Source organism: Mustela putorius, unplaced genomic scaffold, assembly GCF_011764305.1.
Source record: "Mustela putorius furo isolate JIRA1106 unplaced genomic scaffold, ASM1176430v1.1 tig00000460_pilon_pilon_pilon, whole genome shotgun sequence".
NCBI lineage: Eukaryota > Metazoa > Chordata > Mammalia > Carnivora > Mustelidae > Mustela > Mustela putorius.
The window spans coordinates 24231082-24251912 of NW_025421389.1; the positions used below are offsets into that span (position 1 = coordinate 24231082).

At 38.0% G+C, this 20831-nt stretch overlaps 1 protein-coding gene across 1 annotated transcript; it reads right to left on the bottom strand.

Moving 5' to 3' along the window:
* Nucleotides 1–301: 301 nt before the first annotated feature.
* On the bottom strand, nucleotides 302–19927 carry NXPE2 (neurexophilin and PC-esterase domain family member 2). Its single transcript, XM_013054792.2, is given in 12 exon segments — nucleotides 302–504; nucleotides 507–662; nucleotides 665–707; nucleotides 1672–1736; nucleotides 1830–1846; nucleotides 2243–2318; nucleotides 14054–14115; nucleotides 19245–19381; nucleotides 19383–19428; nucleotides 19430–19511; nucleotides 19514–19588; nucleotides 19591–19927. Coding segments are annotated over 12 exon segments (1299 nt in total).
* Between the last annotated feature and the right edge of the window lie 904 nt (nucleotides 19928–20831).

A 20831-nucleotide genomic window follows, 5' to 3' on the forward strand; every position in this document is an offset into this window, starting at 1 on the left:
GACAGAGTTTCTGATTGGGATGATGAAAGGTTCTGGGGATGGATCATGATGAGTGGTTGTACAATATTGTGAATGTATCTGAATTGCACAGCCACTGAATTATACACTTAAAAATGATTTAAATGGTAATTTTTATATTATGTATTTTTACTATATTTTTTAAAAATTTCATTTCTTCATACATGGATTGCATATAACCTTATAACGTAAGTTAGGTCATCTATAGAGAATGGCTAGTACTGGTTTTTCTATACTTTTCCTCCAGCGAAATAGTTTAAGAACATGGTAATCCAATTTCCAATCACATGTCCCAGGCATCAATAATACCCCCATTAAGAACCACAAAAATATCCCTCATGATAAGATTATGAATATTGCCATAATCATTAAACATCTCCACATTTAGTTTTTTCCCCCTGGTATTTTCAGTTTTAGGGATCACCTTGGTCTCTGGGGTTTTTAAGAGTAGATATTCAATGGCCTTTTGTACCTTAATGGCCTTATGATGAAAATCATAACAGAAAAGGGTCTGAAATGCTGGCCGAGGGTAATGACAGTGGTTCTGTCTCTCTCTGGCTACCAGATCAATTTCCCTTGGGATATATAGATTTCATCTGTCACTGAAAACAGATTTTTGGTGATAAAAGGATGATCATGTTTTTCCACTGAATCAAAATACGTTTTTCAGCATCCAGAAACATACATGTGTTTTGTTTTGTTTTCTCATGTTAGTTTTGTTCCTTCCACAATATTCAGGTGCGCAAGAAATTTCACAAGAGTGGAGGTCAGCAGCAAGCTGGAGAGGTGGCAAATTCTTTACAAGTCAACAGGCTCTTAAACCCACGAAAAGACAAGCAAGTTTAAGATCATAAAATGTTAAAGATGAAATTCTATCACAATGTCCTCTTTTCAACTCCATTACAAATTTAATGTAAATATCAGTGTTAATTATACCTTGTTATATGAGTTGAGCTTGCTTTAACCTCATACACTAAAAGGAATACTCCTTTCATACACAAAATCTGTTACACATCTGGCTTCTTTAAAATGACAGGTGAACATTTTCAGAGCCAAAAAGAATTTAGCAAAGCTAAGCTACAGGAAAATGCAAGTTAGCAAGCTTTTCCTTGGTGCTACTGAGTACCAGTGTAAAGTCATCAAACTGATACTTAGAAATGGTACAAACATGTTATCTTGATAGTTTCATTTTAGTTTCAACACGAAACATTGTAGAAAGCATACTTGTTTCTGTTACCATTTTCTAGTTTAACTTAATCATGATTATCTGTATTTGCGGTCAAAAGGTAAGTGCCCCGATTCTTTTTTTTTTTTTTTTTTTTTTTTTTTTAAGATTTATTTATTTGAGAGAAAGCATGCACACCTGAGCGTGCAAGAGTGGGCAGAGGGTGAGACAGAAACTTCAAGCAGACTGCAGGCTGAGCACCACAGGGCTCCACTTCATGACCCCTGAGATCATGACCTGAGCCAAAACCATGAGTCGGACACTTAAGCAACTGAGCCATCCAGGCTCCCCAATTCTATTTCAGGATTTGCCGTGCGACTCCCATTAGTGTGACCATATTTATGCCACTTCCCTTCCCTTTTATAAGGTTGTGGCTGAGGGTGCTTCTGCTAGTTTTTGAAACCTGGAGTTTTCAATATCTACCATATGCTGAAGACCCCGGCTCATTGATGATCGAAATATTTTAAGGTTAACAGACAACAAATCAGTATATCTTTTTAATGAAAGGAAAATAATCATAATTTTTAAATGCACACATTTGTAAAATTCGAACCAAGAGAATTTCTAACTATAAAAGCATCATTGCCTGTGGGAAGAAGAGAACTATATCAGATACATTAAAATCTTAACACAATTTGGGGGGTACCTGGTGGCTCAGTCGGTTAAGTACACACTCAGGTCATGATCTCAAAGTCTTGGGATTGAGCTCCATGAGGGGCTCTCTGCTCTGCAAAGAGTCTCTGCTTCTCCCTCTGCCTCCCCCCGCCCCCCCGCTCATGTTCTCTGTCTCTTTCTCTCTCTCTCAAATAAAAGCTTTAAAAAAATATCTTAACACAACTTTTAAACTTTTTATTAGAACATAAGAAGGGGAAGAAAAATGTTAATCATTGTGAATGAAAAAATAAAATTTAACTTACTAAAAGCCCAAATCTAAATGTTTGGCAAATTTTTAAAGCAAAACAAACATCAGAAAAGAAATATAATTATTACAAAAGCAACCTTCTTTTCACGGTATAACCACTGGGGAAAGGAGTCTTCATTCCAATCTGACATTTCTTTTTTGTGTTACCACTCTCTGGCAATTAAAATACCCACAGTAAAACATTATTACCACGAATTATTTCTGAAACACATTCTTAATTTATTCCACTCTTTCCCTCTTTTCCCTCCATCTTTCTTGACTTATACCCTCCTCTCTTCCATAAATATTTATTAAACAAGATCCTGTTAAAGGAGTGAATTAAAAGCTCTCTTTCGAATCTCACAAATGAATAGTTAATCTTGGAGTGGGAATAATTTTTCTCATGCACTTGCAAGGTCTTTCTCAGCCTTTACCTGGTCCCCAAAGCTACTCCACTGCAACAGTTTCAGGAGGAAATGTTTGGGCATGAAATAGCAGGATTCAGTACCCCAGCTAAATATTGTGCCAATAACATTGACCTCATTGTATAACAGATCTTCTCCTCAAACTCTACTTATCCATGAAGAAATCTTGAACATGTTCATGAAATGATGTCCCACATTGTTTATGTTGGGTGCCCCAGAATTGGGTTCTCAGGTTAAACATTTCATTGCTATGCCCAGGCTGAACAGAATATTATCGGCCTGGTCTGATGGATTAGTGCTGAAAAAGGGAAGGCCTCTTTATTCAGAATATTCTCCTATGAAATTAGCCTAAACTTATTCATTGATTCATGTCAAGCTTTCACCCAGGGAAGACTCAGGTTATTTAAAAAAACTTATTATTGAAGTATAGTTGATATAAAATGTTATATTCCTTGCATGTGTACAATATAGGGATTCCACAATTATGCTCATTCCTTAGTGCTCATAACAATAATTATAGTCACTATCTGTCACCGTACATTATTACAGTATTATAGTCACCATCTGTCACCATACATTATTACAGTATTGTAGTTACCATCTGTCACCATACATTATTATAGTATTAGTGACTGAATTCCCTATGATGTACTTTCTGTCTGTGACTTATAAACTGCAAGGGTTTACATCTTAATCCCCTTTACCTAGTTCATCCATCTTCCTAGCCCTATACCCTTCTGTCAACCAACATTTTGTTCTCTCTACTAATGAGTCTGTTTATGGTTCTCTTTTTTTGTTTTGTTTTTCTTAGATTCCACACAAAGGAGAAATCATATAGTATTTGTCTTTGTCCTTCTGACTTATCTATTGAACATAATCCCCTCCAGGCCTACCGATTTTGTTGCAAGTGGAAGATGTAATTCTTTTTATGGCTGAGTGATATCCCATTGTATTCATATATGCAAGATCTTTTTTTTTCCATTCATCTATTAATAGACACTTAAGTTGCTTCCATATCTTGGCTATTGTAAATAATGCTTTAATAGACACAGGGGTGTATGTATCTTTTTGAATTCGTGTTTTCATTTTCTGTGCATATATACCCAATAGCGAAATTACTGAATGACATGGTATTTCTATGTTTTGAAATCTCTATTTAAACTTGAGTTAGTTAGCATATAGTCTGTTCAGTTTTCCCAATATCAGCTTAAAACATTCCCTTTTTCCCATTACATGTTTTTACCTCCTTTGTCATAGGCTGATTAGGTAAGTTCCACTGATCTATGCCAGTAGCATACTGTTTTGATTACTATTGCTTTAGAGTGTATCTTGAAATCTAGGGTTGTGATACCTTCAGCTTTGGTCTTATCTCTCAGGATTGCTTTCCTATTCAGGGTCTTTTGTGCTGCACACAAATTTTTGGATTATTCTAGTTCTGTCAAAAAAAGATACTGTTTTGGTAGGGATTGCACTGAATCTGTAGATTGTTCAGTGTAATATGGACATTTTAACAATATTCTTCCAATCCATGAGCATGGACTATCTTTTCATTTGTGAAATTTTCAGTTTCCTTTATCAATGTCCTACATTTCTTTTCAGAATACACTTCTTTCATTTCTTTCATTAAGTTTATCCCTACGTAGGTATTTTGTCCTTTTTGGTAAACTTGTCAGTGGAGTTGTTAATTTCTCTTTCTGACACTTCATTATTAGTGTATAGAAATGCAGTCAATTTCTGTAAATTTTATATCTTGCAACTTTACTGAATTTATTATTTCTAGTAATTTCTTGGTGGAGTCTTTAGGGTTTTCTATGTACAGTATCATATCATCTGCAAATACTGGTAGTTTTACTTCTTTGTTACCAATTTGGAAGCCTTTTATTTCTTTTTGTTGTCTGATGACTGTGGCTAGGACTTCTAATACTATGTTATGTAAAGGTGAGAGTAGACATCTTATTCTTATTCCTGATCTTTTTTTTTATTAAATTAATTTATTTATTTTCAGAAAAACAGTATTCATTATTTTTGCACCACACCCAGTGCTCCATGCAATCCATGCCCTCTATAATACCCACCACCTGGTACCCCAACCTCCCAACCCCCTGCCACTTCAAACCCCTCAGTTGTTTTTCAGAGTCCATAGTCTCTCATGATTCACCTCCCCTTCCAATTTACCCCAACTCCCTTCTCCTCTCTAACACCCCTTGTCCTCCATGATATTTGTTATGCTCCACAAATATGTGAAACCATATGATAGTTGACTCTCTCTGCTTGACTTATTTCACTCAGCATAATCTCTTCCAGTCCAGTCCATGTTGCTACAAAAGTTGGGTATTCATCCTTTCTGATGGAGGCATAATACTCCATAGTGTATATGGACCACATCTTCCTTATCTTATCCTTATCCTTATTCGTCCGTTGAAGGGCATCTTGGTTCTTTCCATAGTTTGGCAACCATGGCCATTGCTGCTATAAACATTGGGGTACAGATGTCCCTATATGGAAAACCCAAAAGATTCCACCCCCAAACTACTAGAACTCATACAGCAATTCAGCAACGTGGCAGGATACAAAGTCAATGTGCAGAAATCGGTGGCTTTCTTATACACTAACAATGAAAATACAGAAAGGGAAATTAGAGAATTGATTCCATTTACTATAGCACCAAGAACCATAAGATACCTGGGAATAAACCTAACAAAAGAGGTAAAGGATCTGTACTTAAGGAACTACAGAACACTCATGAAAGAAATTGAAGAAGACACAAAAAGATGGAAGACCATTCCATGCTCTTGGATCGGAAGAATAAACATTGTTAAAATGTCTATACTGCCTAGAGCAATCTATACTTTTAATGCCATTCTGATCAAAATTCCACCGGTATTCTTCAAAGAGCTGGAGCAAATAATCCTAAAATTTGTATGGAATCAGAAGAGACCCCGAATTGCTAAGGAAATGTTGAAAAACAAAAATAAAGCTGGGGGCATCACGTTACCTGATTTCAAGCTTTATTACAAAGCTGTGATCACCAAGACAGCATGGTACTGGCATAAAAACAGACACATAGACCAGTGGAACAGAGTAGAGAGCCCAGATATGGACCCTCAACTCTATGGTCAATTAATCTTCGACAAAACAGGAAAAAATACACAGTGGAAAAAAGACAGTCTCTTCAATAAATGGTGCTGGGAAAACTGGACAGCTATAAGTAGAAGAATGAAACTCAACCATTCTCTTATTCCTGATCTTAGAGGAATCACTCAGCTTTTCACCACTGAGTATGAGGTGAACTGTGGGTTTGTCCTAGATGGCCCTTTATTTTGAGGTAGATAGTCGCTAAACCTACCTTGAGAGTGTTTATCACAAATGTATGTTGAATTTGGTCAAGTGCTTTTTCTGCATCTATTAAGATAATCATAAGGGTGCCTGGGTGGCTCAGTCTATTGAGCATCTGCCTTTGGCTCAGGTCATGATCCCAGGGTCCTGGGATGGAGGCCCATGTAGGGCTCCCTGCTCAGTGGGGAGTCTGTTTCTGCCTCTCTCCCAGCTTATGCTCTCTTTCCCTCTCTGTCTCTGGCTCACTTTCTCTTTCTCAAAAAATAAACAATAAAATAGTTTAAAAAGATAATAATATGGTTTTTCTCCTTCCTTGCCTTAATGTGATGTATAATATTGATTTGCAAATACTGAGCAATTCCTGCATCCACAGAATAAATTGCACTTGATCATAGCTGGGCGGGGGGGATTGTTACTTAGGTACAGTTGACACAATGTTACACTAGTTTCACAAGCATAACCTGGTAATTGGACAACTATGTGTTCAGCTGTGTTCACCACAAGAGTAGCCACCATCCGTCACCATGCAGCATTACTAAAATACCATTCACTCTATTCCCTATGCTATACCTTTCATGCTAATGATTTATTTATTCTTTAACTGGAAGCCTGTACTTCCCACTCCCCTCACACTTTTTGACCATCTCATCACCTTCTCCATTCCAGCAACCATCAGTTTGTTCTCCCTATTATGGGTGTGTTTCTGCTTTTGTCCGTTTCTTTGTCCATTTGTTTTGTTTCTTGGATTACACATATCAGAGTGATCGTATGGTAATAGTCTCTCCCTGACTTAATTCACTTGGAGCAATGCTCTAGGTTCTTTCATGTTGTAGCAAACAGCACAGTCTTACTCTTTTTTAATGCCTGGTTAATATCCCATTTATATATCACATCATCTTTACCCATTCATTTATCATGGGACACTTGGGTTGCCTTCTTAATTTGGCCGTGGTAAATAATGCTGCAGTATACATAGGGTACCTATTCTTTTCAAATCAGTGTTTTTATTTTGGGGGTAAATACCCAGTAGTGGAATTACTGGATCATATGATAATTTTATTTTTAATTTTTTTGAGGAGCACCCATAGTATTGCCCACAGCGGGTGCACCAATTTACATTCCCACCAAAACTACATAAGGGATCTTTGTTGTTGTTGTTGTTGTTGTTAGTTTGTGGAGGTTTTTTGTTGTTGTTGTTGTTTTGTCTTGTTTTGTTTTACATCTTTGCCAACACTTGTTATTTCTTGTCTTTTTTTATTTGGGCCATTCTGACAGGTATAAGGTGATACCTCTTTGTGTTGATTTTCATTTGCCTAATGATCAGTGATGTTGGGCATGTTTTCCTGTATGTTGGAAATGTCTGTCTTTTTTGGAAAAAATGTCTGCTAAGGCCTATTTTTTTAATCAGATTGGGTTTTTTTGGTGTTGAGTTGTAGGAGTTCCTTATATATTCTGGGTATTAACCCCTTATAATATATATCATGTGTAAATATCTTTTCCCATTAAGTAGGCTGCCTGTTTATTTTGTTGGTTTTCTTCCCCGTGCAAAAGCTTTTTATTTTAGTATAGTCTCAATAGTTAATTTTTAAAATTTTGTTTTTCTTGTCTGAAGAGACCTATTTAGAAAAAATGTTCCTAAGGTTTATGTCAAAGAAATTACTGCCTGTTTTCTTCCAGGAGTTTTATGGTTTTGGGTCTCACATTTAGGTTTGTAATCCATTTTTTATTTGTTTTGGGGTATGGTATAAGAGAGTGGTCCAATTTCGTAATGAAGCTGCTGACAGAGAAATTAAGAAAACCATCCCATTTAAAATTTTACCAAAAGATAAAATACCTAGAAATTTAACCAAGGATTAAAGGCCTGTACTCTGAAACCTGTAAGACATTGACTAAAGAATTGAAGATGACACCAACAAGTGGGAAAGTATTCCATGCACGTGATTGGAATAAAGGGTCCATATTACCCCAAACAATTTGCAGATTTAATGCAATCCCTATCAGAGTTCCAATAGCATTTTTGACAGAACTAGAACAAAAGATACCAAAATTTGTATGATGGACAAAGACCCTGAAGAGCCAAGGCAATCTGGACAAAGAAGACCAAAACGGCAGGTTTCACAATCTCCGATTTCAAGATACACTAGAAAACTATAGGAATCAAAACAGTATGGTACTGGCACAAAAACAGACATGTGGATCAGTACAACAGGATAGAGACACAGAAATAACCCATACTTATCTATAAGTGACCCAACTAATCTATGACAGGAGGCAAGAATACATAACAGGGAGAAGACTATCACTTCAATAAATGGTTTTGGGAAAAATCATTGGACAGCTATGTAAATGAGAATTTTTAAAAAATGGATTGTTGAATTTGGTTTGCTAATATTGAGAATTTTTGCATCTATATTCATCAGGGATATTAGCCTACAGTTTTCTTTTTTCCTAGTATCTTTATCTGGGTTTGGTATCACAATAATGCTGGACATGTAGGAGGAGTTTGGAAGTTTTCCATCCTCTTCTGTTTTTGGAAGAGTTTGAGAAGACTAGGTATTAGCTCATCGTTAAATGTTTGGTAGAATTTACCTGTGACACCATTAGGTCCCGGACTTGTATTTGATTGAGAGTTTTTTTGATTACCAATTCAATTTTGTTACTAGTAATCTGTCTGTTTGAATTTTCTTTTTCTCTCTAATTCAGTTTTGAAATACTATGTTCCCAGGAATTTACCCATTTTTTCTAGGTTGCCCAATTTTTTCACATACAATTTTTAATAGTATTCTCATACTCCTTTCTGTATCTGTGGAATTGGTTGTTATTTCTCCCTTTCATTTTTACTTTGAGTCCTCTCTTGTTCTTGATGAACTGGCTATTGATTCTATTTATTTTTTCAAAGAATCTGCTCTAATTTCATTGATCTTATCTATTTTTTAATCTCTATTTAACTTACACTCTGGTCTTTATTATTTCCTTTCTTTACTGAGCTTGGGCCTTTGCCCTACTTTTTTAGTTCCTTTAGATGCAAGGTTAGATTGTTTTAGATTTTATTTTATGAACTAGGCCTGTATTGCTATAAACTTTCCTCATAGAACTATTTTTATCATGTCTCAAAGATTTTGGACCATTGTTTCCATTTTCATTTGTCCACAAGTATTTTATTTCTTTGATTTCTTTGTTAGCCCATTGGTTATTTAGCAACATGTTGTTTAGCCTTGATGTTTTTGCATTTTTGCATTTTCTTCTTGTAATTGATTTCTCATTTCATAACATTTTCATCAGAAAAAACGTTCAATAGGATTTCAATTTTAAGTTTACTAAAACTTGGGGCGCCTGGGTGGCTCAGTGGGTTAAAGCCTCTGCCTTCGGCTCCGGTCATGATCTCAGGGTCCTGGGATCAAGCCTGGCATCGGGCTCTCTGCTTGGCAGGGAGCCTGCTTCTTCCCTCTCTCTCTGCCTGCCTCTCTGCCTACTTGTGATCTCTATCAAATAAATAAATTAAATATTTAAAAACATTTACTAAAACTTGTTTTATGGCCTAACATGTGATCTGTAGAATGTCCCATGCACATTTGAAAGGAATACACATTCTGCTGTTTATGGATAAAATGTCCTGTATGTATCTGTGACATCTATCTAGTCTAATGTATCACTCAATGCCCCTGTTTCTTTATTGAATTTTCTGTCTGAATTCTATATCCACTGATATAAGGGGGGTGATCAAAGTCCCCTTCTAGTATTGTTACAGTTTCTCAATCTGTAAATTTTTATTTTATGGATTTAGATGCTCCTCCAGTAGGTGCATGGATATTTCAGTTGTTACATCCTTTTGTTAGAGTAATCCTTTTATTAGTATGTAGTACCCTTCTTTATCTCTGGTTAGTTTTCAAGTCTATTTTGTTGGATATAAGTTGTGCCACCACAGCTTTTTCTTTCTTACCTTTTTGCTTCCATTTGCATGGAATATCTTTTTCCAGCCCTTATGGTTTCAGTCTGCATATGGCTTTAGGTCTGAAGAGAGTCTCAGGTAGGCAGCATATAGATGGATCTTGTTTTGTTTTGTTTTGTTTTTTCTTGTTTGTTTTTTTACTCACTGTCTTACTCCATCTTTTAATTGGAGCGTTTAGAGGATTTACACTTTGAGTAACTCTTGATAGATATATATATGACATTACTGGTTTTTTGTTTTGTTTTTCTTTTTGCAGTTCTGTTGCTTTCTTCTCTTGCTCTCTTGAGTTGTTTTTTTTTTTAAGATTTTATTTATTTATTTGATAGAGAGAGATCACAAGTAGGCAGAGAGGCAGGCAGAGAGAGAGAGGAGGAAGCAGGCTCCCTGCTAAGCAGAGAGCCAGATGCAGGGCTCAATCCCTGGACTCTGGGATCATGACTTGAGCCAAAGGCAGAGGCTTTAACCCACTGAGCCACCCAGGCACCCCACTCTATTGAGTTTTGATGCTTGGATTACATTCTCATTTTTTGTGTATCAATAAGTCTTTGATTTATTCTTACCATGGGGTTCAAATGTAATATCTTATATGTACAGCAATTGTACAGTATGTTGATGGTCACTTAAATTTGAGCACATTCTAAAAACACTGCATTTTTACTGCTTCCTCCATGTTTTATGTATGATGTCATTTTACATCTTTTTTATTTTTGTATCCCTTGATCAGCTTTTGTAGATATAATTGATTTTACTACATTTATGTTTCAATCTCCATACTAGCTTTGTAAATAATTATTCTACATTTACTCTGTTTGCTTTTACCAGTGAAATGTTTTCTTTTCATAATTTTCTTCTAGTTATGGCCTTTTCTTTCCATTAAAAAAAAATTCTCCTAAACATTTCTTGACAGGCCAGTTTAGTGATGAACTCCTTTAACTTTAGTTCATCTAGAAAAGTCTTTTTATCTCCTTTTAATCCTGAATGATAATCTGGCAGAGTATTCTTTGTTGGATGTTTCTTCCTTTGAACACTTTGATTATGTCATGCCATTCTCTTCTGGCCTGCAGAGTTTCTGTTGAAAAATCAGCTCATAGCCTTATGAAATTTCTCTTGTACATTACTAGCTTCATTTCTCTTGCTGTTTTTAAGACTCTGTCTTTATCTTTGATTTTGATTTTGAAATTGTTGTGTGTCTTGGTATGGACCTTGGGTTCGTGTTGTTTGGGGCTCACCTGCTTTGAATCCAGATGTCTGTTACCTTCCCCCAGATTAGGAAAGTTAAAGGTTATGATTTCTTTAGGTTTTCCACTCCCTCCTCTCTCTCTCTCTCTCTCCCCACTTGGAAGATAATAACATTCACATTATACTTGATGATGTCACACAGTCTCTTACAGTATTTTTACTATTTATTTATTTATTATTATCTTGCTGTTCAGCATGGTTGCTTTCCACTTTGTCTTTCACATCAGTGATCCATTCTTTAGCATCCTCTAATTTGCTGCTGATTCCCTTTGCTGTATATTTTATTTCAGTTATTTTTTTTTAAGATTTTATTTATTTATTTGACAGACAGAGGTCACAAGTAGGCAGAGAGGCAGGCAGAGAGAGAGGGGGAAGCAGGCTCCCTGCTGAGCAGAGAGCCCACGCAGGGCTCAATCCCAGGATCCTGAGATCATGACCTGAGCCAAAGACAAAGGCTTTAACCCTCTGAGCCACTCAGGCCCCCAGTTATGTATTCTTTAGCTCTGACTGGTTACTTTCATGTTTTCTATCTCTTTGCTAAAATTCTTACTGAGTTCATCAACATATCTTTCAAGTCCAGTATATATTTTTATGACCATGAGTTTGAACTTTTTATCAGGCATATTGCTTATCTTTGTTTCATTTATCTCCTTTTTTGTGATTTTTTTTCCTTATTCTTCATTTGGAATATAGTCCTCTGTTTCTTCATTTCGTTTATCTTTCTGTGTTTGTTTCTATATATTAGGTCAGCTGTCTCTCCTGGTCTTGGAAAATAATGGCCTTATATAGAAGGATTTCTGTGGTGCTCTGTAGCATAATCTCCTTTGGTCACCAGAGCCAGGCCCTCCAGGGGTTTCCCCTGTGTAGGCTACATGTGACATCCTTTTATGGCTGAGCCATAATTACTATAGGCATATTGGTGGTTTAAGCTTATCCTCAGCCCAACTTGCTATAATGACCCACTTTGCTTATTGCGGGAACACTGGTGGGCCAGGCTTGCCACTTGTGGGCCTAGAAGACTCATCTACAGACCCACTGGTACGTGGGACCAGCCCTCAGCTCACCTGTCTGCTATTAGCCACTGTGACAGTTATGGAGTCATCGAAGAGCAGGGCACAGGATTCTCTGCACAGGCAGCTGAGAGGTCCAGCTGCAGGAACTGTGGGATGCTAGTGTGTGTGCTTAGTTTCCCCACTCTTCAGTGCAGGAGGGGCTGTCCACTGGATGTAGCTCAGAGGAGCGCCTGTTGGGGCAAGTGGGTTGGGTGAGACAGGTTTGCAGGGGAATGCTAGGATGGGTCATGAGGTGCTAGCAAGGGACGGAAAGTGTTAGAACTGGCTCCGGTAAGCATTTGGCTATGCAGCCTGGGGAAGGGTAAGAAAAATGGCACCTACCAGCACTTTCATTCCTGTAGAAAGCTCTGACAGATCTCTGCCCCACCCCAGCATACACATCCTAAAATTAGTAATAAATCTCCTTCACATATACCCCAGACACTTCTCAAACTTCTATTCCTGTACTATGTCTCAGGCTGTTATCTAGTGGCTAGCTCTTTAAGTGATGGGACTCCATTTCCTATTGCCTTCTGGCTCTCCTGGAGTTAAATCCTGATGATTCTCAAAGCCCGATGTTACAGACACTGGTCTTCCTGTTGCAGGTCTCTAAGATCAGGGATGTCCAATGTGGAGTCTGATTCTTTTGTTCCTCGGTGCTTGTGATGTCCTTCCCATTTGTGGTCAGTTATGCAAGAGGTTGGCATCTTCACCCCTCCTACCCTTTTTGACATGGCCTTCTCTCTACAACTAGCTGTGGGAGATCTCTTCTGCCAGTCTTCAGATGGTTTTCGGAGTTAGTTGCAGTACATATAGTTATTGCCTCATTATGTCCATGGGACGAGATGAACTCAGGGTCCTCCTAATCTACTATCTTTCCTCTCTCAGGAATCAGGTCATTTATATATTTTTCCACTTAAACAGCATATCCTTTTTGTTATCTACCTGCATTGTTGGGACCTGTGGTATAAGTTTAAGAATTTAAATTCATGCATATTGAATTATATCAGGTTTATAAATGGCTCAAAAAATAATAAATTTGGCATTATCTTCTAAGGAAGTTCCTGATATTACTAGAAATTATGGTTCAGGAAATAGGGAAACCATAGAAGTGCTAAGAGGACTCAAGTTGTCTTCAGTCTAAGAACTTCCTTTGGTGTAAAAGTTTGGCATGGATGATGACTGCCATGGCAGAGAGAAGAGATCTGTCTTTTTCATAAACTGTGAGCTTTCAGTGGGCTCATAATTTATTTATATGTTCTCCACAGGGTTTTGTAAAGTTCTTTGCATACAGTTGGTCCTCAGCAAACATTTTCTAAATACTTGAAAAATGGGCAATAGGTAAATGCCTATACCATTGAATGCTAGAACAAGAGGCATTTGCTTTTTCTGAACTTCACTTTATTTCCAGTATAGCAGGAACATTGCTGTTGTGAGTGAGATGGATTTGTACTGACCACTGAATTTCCTGTGATAAAATTGAAAATATCCACAGAAATTGCTAGTTCATAGAACTTTAATCAAGATGGTTTGGCTGAAACACTGAGAAGCCACTGAAGAAATTTTCTAACTCAGTAGCTTATCTGAGACATTTTCACATTACCCAATTATTGAATCATCAGGAATGAATCTTAAGTTTAAATCAAGATGACCTGTACATTTTGAGAGTAGGCAGCTGAAATTAAGGGTTCCGAAGACTTTTAGATCTGACTCAAGGTGAAAATTCATTAAAATTTATATGAAAATAATTTCTAAGAATAAAATCCTTCCTGCAAAACCCAAGATGATTGGTACTCTTTATCCCAAGAAATGAAAGATGAAAATGCACAATGTCAATTTTCTCAGAGTAAGAATGTCTTTTAGATTGATAAATTGTGAACACAGCAAGCAACTGCACAATAGACCTACTGTTACATGGTAAGATCTCAATGGAGGTAAAGTTCCTCATCATTTCCTCCCCTAGGTTTGACCTTCAAAAAATGGGAAAATAAATTAGCCTGATATCTGCCCAGATATTAAAATAAAAATCACTGGCTTAGAGAGATTGAGACTCTCAACTCTCTGCAATTTTTTTTTCCTTTTTTCTTTATCTTTACCTTGAAATGTTTAAGATATTCTGAGAAAGTAAATGGGTCAGGATTCTGGAAAACTGTTCTCTTGGTAATAGCAGGGATTCAAAGATCTGGAAAGAGACATGTGCAATGGAGAGATGTTGGTTAAGAGGTAAAAGCTCTGAGTTAGAAGATGACTAAGCTCTGGGGATCTAATGTGTGGCATGGTAACTATAGTTAATGTATTATAGGCTTGAAATTGGCTGAGAAAGCAAATCGTAGGTGTTGTTATAACACACAGAGGCACCTGGCTGGCTCAGCTGGTAGAACATGTGATCTCAGGGTTGTAAGTCTGAGCTCCATGTTGGATGTAGAGATTACTTAAACATTTAAAAAGTATAAAAATACTAACTATGTGAAGTGATGGATATGTTACTCAGCTTGACTATGGTTACCATTTAACAGTGTATATTTATATCAAAATATATACTTTAATGTGTATCATTTTTGTCAATCACACCTCAATAAAGCTGGGAAAAAATAGTTCTGGGGTAGGATGCCTGGGTGGTTCAGTTGGCTAAGCAGCTGCCTTCAGCTTGGGTCATGATCCCAGCGTCCTGGGATCACCTCCCACATGGGGCTCCTTGCTTGGCTGGGAGCCTGCTTCTTCTTTATTTTGTTTTTTAAAGATTTTTTTTGAAAGATTTTTATTTATTTATTTGACAGAGAGAGAGATCAAAAGTAGGTGGAGAGTCAAGCAGATTGAGAGAGAGAGAGAAGCAGGCTCCCGCTGAGCAAAGAGCCCAATGTGGGGCTCGATCCCAGGACACTGAGATCATGACCTGAGTCGAAGGCAGCGGCTTAATCCACTGAGCCACCCAGGCGTCCCATAGGAGCCTGCTTCTCCCTCTGCCTCTGCCTGCCACTCTGTCTGCCTGTGCTCGCTCTTGCTCCTCTCTCTCTGAAAAATAAATAAATAAATAAATAAATAAATAATCTTAGAAAAAAAATAGTTCTGGGGTGAGGTCCAAGAATTTGGATTTCTAACAAACTTTCAAGTGAAGTTGAAGCTAATCCAAGGACATTACTTTGAGAACCTTGTCCTAAATTCTTACATTCCTCTTGCTTATTTTATCCCACCTAAAAACATCTTCTGTGCTGGCTGTTTTATTCTCCTAGGTAAAATACTTCCATGACTTTCCATGATCCGCCTACTGTATTAGGACCAAGCTCCTTTGCTGGCTTACAACCTCCTATGAGCATTCACTTCTCCAGCCTCCTCTTCATGGACTCTCCACCTTCACAGGACACCCCCCCCCACCCCCAGAGGCTATTCTCTGTACTTAAGCATCTCCTTGAGAGTAGGACTTAGGTCACTTATTCATTATAATGTTTTCATTGTCTAGTACTTTGAGCTTCACCTCAAGATACAGGTCTTAGCAATTAAGATGGTGACTATATCTGGTCAACTGAATTCAATCCATCAACATAAAATCCATCTAGGGAAATGAAGGGCTTCCAGAGCCAGAGCGACAGAGACCTCCAGGAGGGACAAAGGAAGTAGTTTCCAAAATTGAGAAAGACTGCCTGAATCCCAGGCAAGTAAGAATAATATTCTGCTCATCAAGGGCACCAGAGGACGGCAGAAGTGAGGGGCCAGGGTATCTGGATAGTGACAGTTGGGTGGAGTGGCGGAGTCATGGAGACAGGGCTCTTGCCTCTTGAGAATAAAGTAGATTGGGATTCCAGTTCCAATTTGGTCATTTGCTTTGTGTAACTTACCTTGGCCAAGCTATTTCATATGTCTGTGCTTAAATGTGAAATGAGCCTAATGGTCATTCCAGTGTTTCTACTAAGGATCCTATCAGATCTATCTTTGGCACAAGGTTAAAATTTGTCTCAGTGAGGAACTTGGTCTTCTGAAATTTGAAACATACTTCCATATCTATCCCAGGTAAGATTGAAGTTGATAAAAGATGCCGATACCTGGCTGCCTTGTAAATCTGAATATTAAAACCAGACATTGGGACATTAAAAATAGGATTAAAGATAGGTATAAAGGCATTCGTTTCATTGTGTCTTCTCTTAGTATTAAGCATGCATATGTATATGTATATATATACGTTTTGCATTTCAGTAGGGGATCTGTAATAAACCATGATAGAAACTGAAAGATGAATTATCAACTAACTCTGTTTCTAGTATGAAGTCTTCTCATGTGGCAACCTTTGTTTATTTTCCCATCATGATTATTAATAAAACCCTTAAAATTAAAAAAAAATTAACTTTGAAGAAGTGAGTATTTGAGGAGGTAGCATCTGATTCGGTAGCCAGGCTTGAGAGAGAGAACACTTAGTGAGAAAATGTATTTATTATGTTAACAAATGAAAGAGAAACAGGCTTAGTCCTTGGACTTGTGGAGAGGAATGAAGTCATAGAACCTGACTTGGGCCTAAAAATGGGGTTTAGAATTTAATGATAGAATCTCTGAGAACTCTTGGATATGGAATTAACTATGAATCCAACCATTCCTTATATCTGCACTTTATCAGCTGTGAGGAAATTACATCTCTGCTTCCACACAGTGGTAGAAAAAACCAGACAGTTTGAATGAAGCAGGGAATCCCAAAGTAAGTGTGTTTATTAGAAAGTAAAACAGGGTCAGGCCTAATATTGTCATAAATAGAGCCCACTTTAGAAGTATCATTGGACCCAAAATACATGAAGCTGTGCCAGACCAGGAATTTGGGGTTTCCTATGAACAGGCAGGAAAGTGTATAACGAGAGTTCTCCCAACCCAGGCTACAATGATGACCATCTCAAGAGGGAGCCATATGTGGCAAACGGGGAAAATGGAATCAGCCTGCGTAGATTCTTCCTGGAGAGTTAAGACATGGCCTTCAAAATGGGAAGCCTTCTTTGTCTGCATAATTATGTCCCCTTCTGCTATTAGTAAAGTTTTTTGTTTTTTTTTAAAGTCCAGTATGTTTTGTCTGAGCCATAGGATAGAGGAATTGTTCCATACCTTGGTCAGGAAATCAAAGACTGAAGGTGACAGGGATGAAAGGGAAATCTTACAGAAATGTAGGGTCAGTTTTGCCCTGCACTCTGCCCTTGTATCATCATCATGTTTAAAATGGATTTGAATGTTAATTTCTAGGCCACTATGTTATCCTACTTGCTGTTCTGAACCCACATCACAAACACAAGGCCTCTCTAGAGCAGCAACTACCAAACTGTGGAACCAAAATACCTTCAAATGATCCATTAAACTGTTCCATGGTCAAATAATTATGAAGTTCCGCATTCTATCCCTACTTGAAGGGATAGATACTACAGTTACTGAAAAGGGGCTGCAAAGAAACCTACTTAATTATCTTCCCAGATTGCATTGCACTTATTTTTCCATTCAACAGTGGAGAATCTTCTGGGTGGTAGATATCACACTAGGCTGTGAGACAAAATGGTGACCCTCCATGGCTTCCTATCATGTATAGTTGGCTTCTAAGCTCTGCCCATACCTCTGACCTTCTCTCTCCTTTATTCATTGTATGGCAGCCTCAATGGTTTTCTTCACAGTTCCTGGAACATTCCAGCATGCTCTTGCCTCTGTTCATAAACCCTCTCTTGGGGATGTGGTTTCCCCCCAAATTCACCCCGCTCACTTCCTCATTTCATTCAAGGAGCTGTTCAAGTGTCTCATTCTCAGGTTTGTATTCAAAACAGGCCTTACCTGGCCTCTTTTAAAATAGCATTCACCAGCGGTATGTGGATGGCCCAGTCAGTTAAGCATCCAACTCTGGATTTCAGATCGGATCATGATCTCAGGGTGGTGAGGTCAAACCCTGTGTCATGCTCCATGTTGAGTGTGGAGTCTGCTTAAGATTCTCTTTTTCTCTCCCTTAGCCTCTCCTTCTCACCCCTACATGTGTTCTTTCTCCCTTTCTCTCTAAAAAAATTTAAAAAAAAAAGAAAGAAATAGCATTCATCTTTACATTAAAATTCTTTATTCTTTATTCTGGTGACTTTGTTACAAACCTGCTTGTTGTCTTTTTCTCCCACTAGGCTGTTGAATTCCAAAAACCTACAGCTATGCCTGGAAGGTAGAAAGTCCTAACTATTGATACATTGAATAAATAAATGTTGAAAAAAATAGTTACGATTATTGCCTCACAGAGCTTACAGTTCAGAAGATTAAAAAATTTTTGAAATTTAATGGTATGATGAGTGTTGTCATTGGGGTTATAAAGTGCCAGAGCTGAGAAGCAGCATGATCTGCTCGTGAAATAGAAGTTGAGTTTGCCTGCCAGAGCAAGGCTGCGTAAGGGTGAGATGAACAGGCTTCAGAACTGGGCAAGTCTTTGTAAACATTAAGGAGTCTGGATTTCATCCCTAGAGCAATGAGCTCATACGACAGGTTTTAAGCAAGGAAAAATCATCTAGATTTTGGAAACATTAGTCAGGGTGCAGTGTGGAAAGTAGATTAAAGGAAACAAGACCGTGGCCAAGGAAATCAGCTCTGGAGATTGTTGAGATAATCTAATGAAGGTACGAGAGTAGTTCATATGATGATGGAGGCAACAGCAATGGAGAGAAATGGCAGAGTTCAGGAGCTATATGGGAGGTAAAATCTATAGGATTTGGTGATTTAATGTACAAAATGAAGCAATTAAACAATGATCCCATTCACCCCCTCCTTTCTTTTCTTTTTTTTTTTAACATAGTATCTTTAATATCCTGTAGGATTGGTATTCCATGGACTATGTTATAGAAACACAGTCTCTAAAAAGTTACGAGATCTAGAACTATTACAAACCATGGAGAACTATGGGCAGATGTAAAATGCATCATTGGTTATACAATGACAGGTGAAGAGATGACCTATTTGGGGCCCTGTGAGCATCCTTGCTGTTGAACAGACTCTGAGCAGTGGAGGGATTTATAACCCAATCAACATTCATTGATCTAAGGGAGCTTGATTAGGAAAAGTTTCTAGGCAGGACTGGACTGAACACAAGCCCCCCTCTTTGTCTATAAGGCCTGTTTACCTGTGGAAAAGACTTTTTTTGTTCCTTTCTAAGATGGAAAATGTTTCCATTGCTGGGGATCCTGTGGTCAGAGGCTCACAGGGAACATGTGGAGGCCTCATGTAGTAGAAGACTTCTTGGTCTCAATAATCTAGGTATTTCCAAAAATTCAGCACTTGAGTTTAGGGTCAGACCACACTGAGACGATCCAGGAAGTGTCATTGTCAAACTGGCCTGTGAAGGTCACCCTGTCATGGCCTTGGTTCCCTGCCCTCCCAATAGCTGATCCTCGTCACTGGGATGAATGAGCAGGAGAGACAGAGAGACCTGACCCTCCCAGAGCAAAGTGACACTGACTAGGTACTGTTGTTGAAGTCTGCCCCCTTTCCTGAAGCACCCGCCTTCAGGGCTGGGGAGGACATCCTGGCCCTCAGGACATCCCCACCATATTCCTTCCTGTATCCCAAATGGTCCCTCACCTCCAGCAGGATGTCTAGCAGATGCCCCCTGCAGTAGGCATCTTGAGGGGAGAAGATGGTGGCTGTGCTGTGTGTGGCACTGGTGATAAGGTTCCCACTGGTGAAAGGTCTGCGTGGGATCAGCTGGTCTAGTTTCTCCATGATTTCTTTTATTTTCAGCGCAGTCTCTATTAGTGAAACTGATGAATCCAGTGGTACTTCAAAGGGTAAGGACTTTCTGAACATATTCTATTGCTTCAGGAAAGTAGGGATTCTCAAATTGAACAAGAACTGAAGTGTTCAGGGAAAAGGGGTAGATATATATTATCAACAAATAATATAGCTTCTTGTTAGTATAAATTATTATGGTCTGGGTTGTACACATTTCAGTAGATATAATCACAGATCAAAAATGGATTCTAACAGTTTTCAGATTTGGAATCCTAGGAATCAATTTCCATGAAATGTGACTTCCTCTGCTGCCAATAGATGTTTTTGTTTTGAAAGTCACTGGCTTAAAATTAATTATATAAAATAAAGATATAGTATTTTTGTGATGTATTGAAACTAAACTGCACCTTTAATCAAAAGGACCCTGTGGGTCTCACTTCCCTGAAGTGGGAGTTTGGGTGTGGAGGAAACTACCAGCTGAGCCCACATGTGTGGGTTTGTATCCTGTTTTGTTCATTAGGTCATGGTCTACATATTCTTACTTCAATATACCACTCCAGCTTCTCAACACACAAAGGATGCAAGTTACGTTACGTATAGGGCTCCTAACAATATAGAGAAAAATATTTGATCAAATGAAATAGGTTTAGTTGACAATGTCATTGTATTCACCTGGACAGCAATGTGACTATAGGTAATGTCATCACCAGTTTAAAATCTGTTCAGGAGTCTCCCAAGTCCCATAGAGGTACATTTAGCCATGGCCTAAAATGACATGGGTGAAGTCACACTTGGAAACCTACCCCTGTTTATTTGTTAAATGGCTTGTTTTTTATTTTTGTTTTGCTTTGTTTTACTTTTCAAGTTGACTGCCTTTTTTTTTTTAACTGAAAATGCCTTTATCTTTTTTATTGAAGTATAACATACAGTGTTATATGTTAGTTTCAGGTGTACAATATAATGATTCAGTAATCCTATA